The 10,532-nt window shown below is 44.2% G+C and overlaps 1 protein-coding gene across 1 annotated transcript; it reads right to left on the reverse strand.

Annotated features, from left to right (window-relative positions):
- Positions 1-259: 259 nt before the first annotated feature.
- On the reverse strand, positions 260-10,262 carry VNN1 (vanin 1). Its single transcript, XM_084775143.1, has 7 exons — positions 9,682-10,262; positions 7,432-7,562; positions 6,130-6,322; positions 4,895-5,186; positions 3,489-3,847; positions 1,870-2,040; positions 260-904 (listed from the first exon to the last, which is right to left on the reverse strand). The coding sequence occupies exons 1-7, from the start codon at positions 9,892-9,894 to the stop codon at positions 728-730; spliced, it is 1,536 nt and encodes a 511-aa protein (XP_084631269.1). The 5' UTR covers positions 9,895-10,262; the 3' UTR covers positions 260-727.
- Positions 10,263-10,532: the final 270 nt, after the last annotated feature.

Raw genomic sequence — 10,532 nt, forward strand, 5'->3', positions numbered from 1 at the left:
GACAACAGAGAGCTGAAGACTGGAGTGCTTAAAGAGAAATGTATTGTCTCGTGATTCTGGGGTCCCAGGAGTTCCACATGTTAGCAGCTTTGCTTTCTCCTGAGACCCCTCTCCTTGTTGTAGGCGGCCGTCCGTCTTTTTCTGTGCTCACACGGGCTTCACTCAGTGCTTGGCTTTGTCTTAATTTCCTCTGAGGACATCACTTATATTGGACTAAAGTCCATGCTAATGACTTCATTTTACCTCCCCCCCCACCCCCCCCCCCGAAACACCAAAATAGTCACAATCTGGGGTCACGGGAGTTGGGACTTGAGCTTAAGAATTAAAGTGACAGGATTTGGCCCATAAGAGAGTGTAAATGTGTTACTTAGATAAGTACTTAACAGAGCAAGCAAACACATTGGAAATCTTAAGCGTAACTTAAGACATATAGTAGGCTCAAATCTCTTGTAAATATATGTTTTGATACATTGACATGCCTTTTAGCTGTAATTTTTAATTTCTTCTGGAAACATGTGTGGCCTTCCTTTGATCCAGCCACTCAGTTCCAAGACAGAGCAATGCTTAAAGTTCTGTTAATTTTCCTGAAGTGTGTCTGGTGTACAAACACTTCTCAACAGTAATGGGCATTTTAGTAACTTACACCAGAGGCCACTGTTGGCAAACTGATTTTTTTTTTCTTCGTCCACTAATTTTCAATTGGTCTAAATAAAATAGAAAAGTTCTATCAACACAAGTAATGTAGAATAGGTGCTACAATCAGCACGATTATCAGTGAGTGTGCTATGAGGTATGACGAAGCATTTGATGCACAGTCTTTCTCATACAACCTCCCGAACAGACTGACTGTTAACACAGGTCCTGATGTTGGCTTCAGGCTAAACAATCGCCCATCACTTGATACCTGATTAAAACACAGAAAAGTATTTAAGGTCTATTTAAGTTACAAAAAATCCCTCAGTACTTAAAAACAACAACAACAACAACAACAACAACTTAAAATGATGGCCCAGTTTTGTTCTTCAAACATTTAAGATGTGGCAGGATACAAAGAAAATCTGAAATGACAGAACTGACTCTGGTTTGTTTATTATTTAATGCATATAAATCAATGCCTGATACTGTACTTGTCTAGGAAAGCATCCCCAGCCTCTCATGGTACACCCTCACCCCTACAATCACACCCATCAGGAACCTTCTATGGTCTACCCTCACCCCTGCAATCATGCTTATCAGGAACATTCTATAGGGCACCCTCATCCCTGCAATCACACCCATCAGGAACCTTCTATGGGGCACCCTCATCCTTGCAGTCACTCCTGTAAAGGGGACTGAAAGTGAGACCCACATAGTCAAGGAAGAATGCTTCTGGGTAGACATACTGGGTTATGGAGCAAGCCATTATTTCTGGGCTTTGGAGGTTTTCCTTCTTGCAGAAAACAATCACACTGAATGCTCTCTCTTTCAGCTTTTTCTCCCCACCCCCTTCTTTTCTGGTAATCTTATGAGGCACTGAGCCCCAGACCATCACAAACCAATGGTACTGGTGAGCTTCTCTGTTAAGACAGGTCCTGAACTAGTCAACTATCTCAACAGACCATCTTAAACAACCCAGCCCCCACCATATAGTGCCCCAAGTAAGCTTTATATCTTTATTTTTAAGGGCAAAGAAAAAGGGGGGCATGCGAATAATATTGATTTTCAGGCAAGAAATCCAGTCTGCTCAATGTCTTTCATGATCCTCAAAGGGAATGTTATCCTTTTCAAATGTGGGGGTATTTATATTTGGAAGAATTTGAGTTAAGTTTTGATGTCAAAATGCCTCCTCTTATATTAAATTAATTGGCGCTACTAAGCAAAGAGTGGTACCTGAAATTCCCCAGGTGCAAGCTTGACTCCACTCAGCAACACCTCCGGGAAGACATACGGGGTTCCAAACGTGCCACTGAGGGAGAACATTTCAAACCTGGTGGAAGCTGTGTCCACTGAACTGCCGCAGGTGCGTAAGTGGGTAGTTTTACACTTCAGCAGAATACAAATCTAGATAAGGAAAGCAAACGCAGACATCAGTCAAGACAAACGTAGAATTGAAGTCATCAGAAAGGTGGATATGGCAATGTATGCCCGTGATCGCAGCAATCTGGAGACTGAGGCTGAAGAACCAGTTCAAGGCTAATCTGAACTATGTAGTAAGGTCCACATAACAGGCAGCTTTTTTTGTTTGTCTGGTTGGTTGGTTAGTTGGTTTTGGTTTTTCAAGGCAGGGTTTCTCTGTGTAGCCTTGGTTGTCCAGGACTTTGTAGACCAGGCTGGCCTCGAACTCACAGAGGTCTGCCTGGGATTACAGGTGTGCACCACCGTGCCTGGCATAAGGAACCTATTTTTATAACAACAATAGTAAAAGCAAGGGAGGGAGGGAGGGAGGGAGGGAGGAAGGGAGGAAGGGAGGAAGGGAGGAAGGCAGGCAGGCAGAAGAAATACCTTGTTCTAGAAAACTACCTCTGCATCCTTAGCTGGTTAAACATTTCTCCCTTTTAGAGTCACCTCATTTACTGCTGAATAAGTAATAAATATACTTAATTATAGAGCACTTTAGTCATCGATGCTTCCTGTAATGCACAGTCAGATCAACTATAAATGTGTAGATCCATGAAGGATACCTTCTCACACTCCTGTTCTTCTCACAAGCGCCAGCTCTAGAAACTTCCCTGGACCCCCAGATTAGATTAAAGTAGGCAGCTTGATACTCTTCTAGCAAAACATACACACACTATGTTCTATCACATGTCAGCCCATGCAGAACCATCCTCTCACATGTCTTTGTGCTCCAGTAGGCACGGTACTTCTCAAGTGGGTGACTGACACCATCACTGACACTGTTGTGCATCTAGCACACATGTAGTACTCAAATGTTTGTGGAAAGAAACATGCATGGCAGGAATGTTTACACAGTCAATACAGTGTCACCCAGTAGGCACCATTCTAGTCCCCCAGAACTGTCAGTCTCAAGTGTGTGAATGACATGGCACGTTATGACTCTGGTGAAGCCGAGCAGAGAAATGAGGTTACTAACCTGGCTGAGGAGTGGCAGAGATCCTGCAGGTGTGATGAGCATCCTTTATGGCAAAGATAACAACCGAAAAGTACCGTGAAAGTACCACGTCTACCTGCGTGCCAACACTCTCCTTACCATGATGATAATGGACTAATCCCCTGAACCTGTAAGCCAGCCCCAACCAAATGCTTTCTTTTATGTGCGTTGCCTTGGTCATGGCATCTCCTCACAGCAATAGAACAATGACCAAGACACTCCCGAGCTTGCTTTTGATCATTATGTTTCATCCAAGCAATAGAAATCCTAACTGAAATATTTCTGGAAGTGAGATGTGTGTATACTATACTGAAAACAACCCCCATTCATTATCTGACACTCTGCTTTGCCCAGATGTGAGTGGCGGCTCTAGAATCTCCTCCAACACAGACATTACCTGCAGGTGATACTGCCCTTCCACCGTGTGCAATCCATCGAATGCCCCAAGGGCGTAAACTTCATCAGCTCGCTTCTCAAACATCCGGTAGCTTAGATGACAGCAGAGGTCGTTCTGGCAAACACTGTAATTTCCTGTGACTTCCATGAGCTCCACAAAGGTAAACTCATCAAAAAAGACAATGCTCTGAAATTCCTGGTTGTCTTTTGGGGGTGCTTCTACACTGCTGGCATGGGAAGTCCAGTTCACTGCGGAGTGGCGTGGTTGGGAATCCAGCCGTGCGAGAAGAAGTTTTCCCTCGTTGCTCTTTCTATCATAGTGGAAGGCTCTGGGAGAGTCGGGTGCATAGATACCACTTCCTGGAAATACAATTGGAAAGAGGGAAGTAGAGATTTCATGGTTGTCGCTGGCATCTAAAAATCCATAGTTTTACGCCCTCTAAGCAACATATTTCACTAGTTCCTCTGACATCTGATGATCAGGGACAAAGACAAGAGGAAATCCAGCAGGGCATGATAATAAAGACATTTAAACAAAAAAATTAAAAAGAGTTTCATATAAATTGGAATTTAAAACTGAAGAAAAGGCCGGGCATGGTGGCGCACGCCTTTAATCCCAGCACTTGGGAGGCAGACGCAGGCGGATCACTGTGAGTTCGAGGCCAGCCTTGTCTACACATTGATCCAGGACTGCCAAGATAACATAGAGAAACCCTGTCAAAAAAAAAAAAAAAAACTAAAAAGAAAGAAAGAAAGAAAGAAGGAAAAGGTGCATATTCAAGTTGAATAATATTAAATAAGTTTACCAAATAGTGGCATGTATTATTTTGATGTTTATTATTTTTAATCGCCTTTGGGTTTTTTTTTTTCTTTTTGAAACATAGTCTCTCTATGGAGTCCAGGTTGGCCTCTAATTCACTATGTAGCCCAAGCTAGCTATGAACTCAGGATCCCCCTGCCTTAGTCTTCCAAGTGCTGTGGTTACAGCTGTGCATAGCCCACACAGCCATGAAGTAATGTATCTAAAAATGAGTGGACAGCATATCAACAACTAAATATTCAAAATTAGGAGTTAGGCTAAAAACATGGCTCAGTGGTTAAGAGCACTGGCTGGTCTTCCACAGGACCTGGGTTCTATTCCCAGGACCCACATGCTGCCTCACAACTGTTTTTAACTCCAATTCCAAGGAATCTCTTGGCCTCCAAGGGTATTTCACACATCTGCTGCAGAGATATACATGCAGGCAAAATACCCGTAGAGATAATAAAACAATAAGTCATTAAAAAATACTTTCTATAAAAAATGCATTAACTTTAAGAACTTAGGAGTTGAAAAGTAAAAGATTATCTTACTTTTTTTTTTAAATGTTCTTTCTAACTAAAGTTTAAAGACTACATAATCCCTACCTGTCATTCTCCTTGAGGGATTGTGTAGGTTGGCTGCAAGGAAATTGACCCCCATGCCCATAGCCCAGGCTGAGTGAAATTCAATGGCTGCCAAATGAGGTAGAACGTCCATCCAGGCAGTTGGGAACAATATGGTGTCCACCTGGAACTCTGTCACCAAGGTGACAGCGGGGTCATGGAAGAGAATATCGAAGCATGTGAAGATGCCAAACTTCCCAAACGGGGTGGTGAAAGTCACGAACTCCGGCTCCGTGGGTGCATTGAATTGTTCTTCTCCCATGAAAAGGTTTTGCTGTGATAAACAAACAAGGCGGGGGAATAAAAGTCTAGGAAGCTTCCAGGGACGTTTCTGTGCGTGTGAAATGTGTTCATTTGACAGTGCACATTTCATCTATGTCCTCTGTCTTTGTAAGAGCAGCCCCCTTAGGGAATCAGACCCACTCCAGTAGAATGAAGCCAGCAACTCCTTTCACAGTACAGATGGTGTGGGCGGGTATCCATACAGACTGTCTTGAATCTTACAGAGTAGCGGCGAAACAGACAACCATTGAAAAAAAACACCTCACTATGTGCAAAAAACTTGGTCCTTTTCTCAGGACTAAGTCTATTCTATAAGTCCTTTTAAATTCACCTTTGACCTATTACCTTGGCAGTGGTTTAAAAGTCATAACCACTCGGGAGGCAGAGGCAGGTGGATAGCTGTGAGTTCAAGGGCCAGCCTGGTCTACAAGCGGGTCCAGGACAGGCAAGGCTACACAGAGAAACCCTGTCTCGAAAAACCAAAAAAATAAAAAATAATAAAATAAAATAAAAGTCATAACCAAAAAGATGACAGAGAAGTTCAGTAAAGGAGGCTCTAGGTGACTCTCACCCACCCCACATGACATAAGCCTGGGTTGCTGAATGCACTGGGAATGCCGTGGGTCTCCTTATAAAAACTGGTCACATCTCAATACTACTTTCTGTGCTGTCACTTCTTTTCCTCTGAAGGACATTATTGGTTTTTCGAGACAGGGTTTCTCTGTGTAGCCTTGGCTATCCTGGACTAGCTTTGTAGACCAGGCTGGCCTTGAACTCAGAGCAATCCGCCTGCCTCTGCCTCCCGAGTGCTGGGATTAAAGGCGTGCGCCACCACACGCAGCCTAAAGGACATTTATTATTATAGATAATAATTGTTCTCCTACTCACTTTTATTTGATATTTGCTTAATTAACTAATTAATTAAATAATTTTACCTTATGGTATCTTGCGACCAGTTTGCCCTGGGAATCAAACACCACATCAGTGTTGTATTGGAAACGGCCATCAGGAGGACACTGAGCGTCACTAGTGTTGCATGGCTTCTTGTCGCCCATATTTGCCACAACATAGATCGAGTTGTTTTTGGCCAAGCAGCTGAGTCGTTCCTGTACCGGGGTGGAGCCATACCTGGTATATGTCCATTGGGAGAGAATTGGTTTTGAAATCTGGATTAACTTTTAACAAAAAATCTATGGGTTTTGTTTATAACTGTATATACAACAATTCCAAATAATAGGATTAAGACAACAAAAGACTTCAGAGGACACCAACAGTGGAAATTTGGCAGTAGACAATTACTCTGGGGTTAAGAATCCAGCCGCACATATTTTTGAATCATAATCTGTATCAAATCTGTAATTATATGTGAAGCTGTATTTTCATCTTAGAATGTCTGCAGTGTCCTCTGGATATTATAAAGCAAATCCTGCCACATTCTGTTCTTGAAACAGAGCTGATAAGAGCTCTGTGAAGTACTCCACATTCAGCTGGGTGTGGTGGTGCACGCCTTTAATCCTATCACTTGGGAGGCAGAGGCAGGTGGATCTTTGTGAGTTCAAGGCCAGCCTGGTCTACAGGTGAGTCCAGGACAGCCAAGGCTATGCAGAGAAACCCTGTCTCAAAAACAAAAAAGAAAAAGAGAAACACTCTACCTTCGTGAATCAAAATTTAGAACTAGAGGAATGCTGGGAGACGGCACTCTGGAATCTAGCTCCCTACCCAGGCAACAATTGCACTGCAGAATCTGTCCTAACTATGTTGGAATACTGTAGTCCATTCAAAGAGCCAGGAGGCAAATTGTTGTTCTGCTTAGCTGTGGCTACCCATCTCCCAACCGTACCCCTTTCTGGCTACCCTGAAGTGAGTGACACTACTCTACCGTGCCTTGCCACCATGATGTCTGATGCTGCCACAGGCCTAAAGAGCTAGGCCAGGTGACCCATAGATTAAAACCTCGGAAATTCTGAGCCTCCTCTGAAGTTGGTTACTGCAGCTACATAGTCATAGCAGCAGAAATCTGACTGACACAGGACTTGCTCGATGTCTTCGACAACTCCTGGCCCAGGTAAAACAAGTGGAGGGTCATAGTTGAATTCTCTTTTTTTTTTTTTTTTTTTTTGTAACTTTGAGAATTTCTTTATGTACACAGTGACATATGATCACATCCACTCTCCCCCTCACCACAGCACCTCCTTATACCACCCCCTCCTGCTCCCCTACCTACACTGCTTTATTACCTGTCTGGGTTATCGCAGGGGATCCAGTTTACTTGAGGGTCTGGGATATCCTCCAAGTACGGGTAGATAGTATCCCTGGTGAAACGTATACCATATATACCATCTTCTGGAGTCACGATAATATGTGCACCCTGTTAGAAAAGGAGAGTTGGAAAACAAGAATCTCTGAAGCAGACAAACCATCAGAGGTGGGGCCAAAAGAAGACTGAGAAATCACCTGCCAGGCTGCGTGTGTAGTAAAGGAGCTCGCTGAGTCGCAGCCAGCTTAGAATGCACGGCAAGCTCTAGTACAGGCAGAAATACATAGAGAGAGCCTATCTCAAACACACACACACACACACACACACACACACACACACACGGGGGGGGGGGGGGGGGGGCCGGAATGAGAATAAGGGTGTTACTTGCTTTTTGGTTTGGTTTGGTTAGGTTTTGAGATAGGATCTCATATGACCCCAAGTGGCCTCAATAATCACTATATAATTTAAAATGACCTTAAATCCCTCATCCTTCTGCCTCCACTTTCCCAAGTGCTGAGAGTACAATGTATACTTGGTTTTCCCAGGCCCTTTAATTTTATAATCCTTCCATTATCACATCAGTGACTTTATTTTTATTTTTATTTTTTCGTGGACACTAACAGCCATCAAAGCCACTCACAGCTCTGTAACCCCCTGCTCCGCTTAACTATAAACCTATTTCTTCCTCCAAATCAACCCCTCTTTGAACTTTGGTCGATTGGGCCTGGCTGAGTCTGGATTAATTCCTGTTGAGTTGTCTCTTCTGCTTCAGGATTCTTCTAAGTAAACATGACCCCTGCTCCTCAGAAGGAAAGACACCATGCAGAGGTCAGCCAGCCTATTCCTCGCCGAGAGTAATCTCCCAGCCAACAGGGCACTTTGGGATTGGAAAGCCACCTTCAAGATTGCTATGGCCTTTAAAAAAAAAAAAAAGTTGGACTAAAGGTGACAGACAATACCAACATGTAAACTGAAAGAGTGGATGCCCCATCCCCACCCCTCCCCTCACCCCATCCCCCACCCTGAGCTGGAGAGTTCAGGGTAGAGGGCAGGGTATGCAAGCCATGCCCTGCAGCAGGTAGGGGGACTTAACAGTAAAAAACATAATATATATATTTCACTTGGAGACTGTGTCTCATGGTATGTGTAGCATGTAGCCCTTGTTGGCCTGAGGCTCACAGGGATCTACCTGCCTCTCCTTTTGGGGCATTGGTGCCACTACCCCACCACACTGGTGTGTTTCTGTTTATAACTGTTACCGTACTTTAGATGTCTCTGGTCTATAACTGGCCTACGAGTATCTTCCTTAAACCCATCTATCTACACTTAGACTGTGAAGTTTGCTTTTAAGCTTCACACGTCATCCAACTCAGGGACAGTAGTGGGCGTAACTTTGATAGTGAAATTAAAATGAATTGATAACTAGATACTCAGTGTAAGGAGTTTGTAACCAGTTTAACTGTCTCAGACTGTAAGCTGAAAGTCTGTGGCCATACACTCTGAACACCCCGCCCCCCATCTTGTCAGATTGTAAACTTATCAGAACCCTACAAACCAGAGCACAAAAGAATGCTGAAGCTATTATAGTCTTTAAAACAAACAAACAAACAAAACTGAAGGGGGCTACTGGAGAGATGACTGAGGCCTGAGATCACTGACTATTCTTTAGGAGACTCCAGGTTCAAGTCTCAGCCACCCACAGGGCTCTCACAACTGCCTGGAACAGTTCCAGGAGATCTAGTCGGTACTGCTCACCTCTGTAGGGCACACAGGGAAAACACTCATACACATAAAATAAACAATCACCTTTCAAAATGTTTCAAAAAGAAAATAGCAGGGGTCCCTGCCGCGTTTCTAATCCGCCCTTTGTGTGTAAGAGAAAGGAAAAACAACTGCTGATGGTTTAGTTCCTCAAAAGTCCTGCTTAGATAATGAGCCAAATGTTATTTTCCAAACTCCGTTTCCTCCATTTGTGTATGACACTATGTGTCATAGTGTCTTTAGTAATTTTTGAGGTGAAAGGATTCTAATTGTGAAACAAAACCGCTTGGCTAAGCTACTGTTGTAAGGAGAACTGGCCTGGTTCCCTGAGACTCCTCCCTTCCGCCCCACCCCCACACCCCCCACGCGCCCCCCCCCCCCCCACGCTCCCACGCTCCCACCCTCTGCTACCCAGCCCCTCCAACTCCCTGCCGGACTCTAGCAAGCCCGGAGTTCGTACTCAGGATACCTGCTTTGCTGCTGATACGACTGCTCCTTCCAGAATATCCAAATTCTGGTTCATTAAAGCCAATGCCTTACTGTGAGATACGGGTGACAGGGTGACAGCAGGCAGGATCACAGCGTGCTCATAAACAGCGGCAACAAAAGTGTCCAGAGAGCTAGCTTTTAAGACACAGAAGACAGAAAAGGCCACACACGCCAGCCAGCAAGACATGCTCATGCTGAAGTCCAAAGACTGCGGGGAGCCAAAGTGTGGCTTGCTGTTTATATAAAGAAAGCGCAGGTCATGTGGCTCCCAGACCTTGGTGTCTTCAAAAGAAAATTAAAAGGTTAGTTTTAAGAAAACTTCTTCCCTTGGCCAGGCGTGGTGGCGCATGCCTTTAATCCTAGCACTAGGGAGGCAGAGGCAGGCGCATCGCTGTGAGTGAGTTCGAGGCCATCCTGGTCTACAAAGTGTATCTAGGACAGCCTACAGAGTTTACACAGAGAAACCGTGTCTTGAAAAAAAAAAAAAACAAAACAAAACAAAACAAAAAAGAAAACTCCCTGAAAGCAAAAAGTTTCAGACATGTCCTTGGTTCTCTGGTCTGAGAAGCCAGAAGGGACGGGATGGGAGGCTATTTATCTCCTAAGTGAGTCCCCACCCATTGCCTGGAGGTCACACGAAAGGGTGGGTCAGCAGTTGCAGTCTAGTCCCTTCTGGTGGAAAACTCGGATCTGTAATTCCAGATATTCAGGGTAAAAGTGGACTATATACATTTCCAAGTTTCAGCACATCTCCCAGACAGATTTTATCCTCTGGGAGGGAGAAGTTACAGTAGCTCTGTGGAAGCCCACTGTGGAAAGCTATTTCTTCAG

This window comes from Acomys minous, assembly GCF_964271855.1.
Source record: "Acomys minous genome assembly, chromosome: 3".
NCBI classification, from domain to species: domain Eukaryota; kingdom Metazoa; phylum Chordata; class Mammalia; order Rodentia; family Muridae; genus Acomys; species Acomys minous.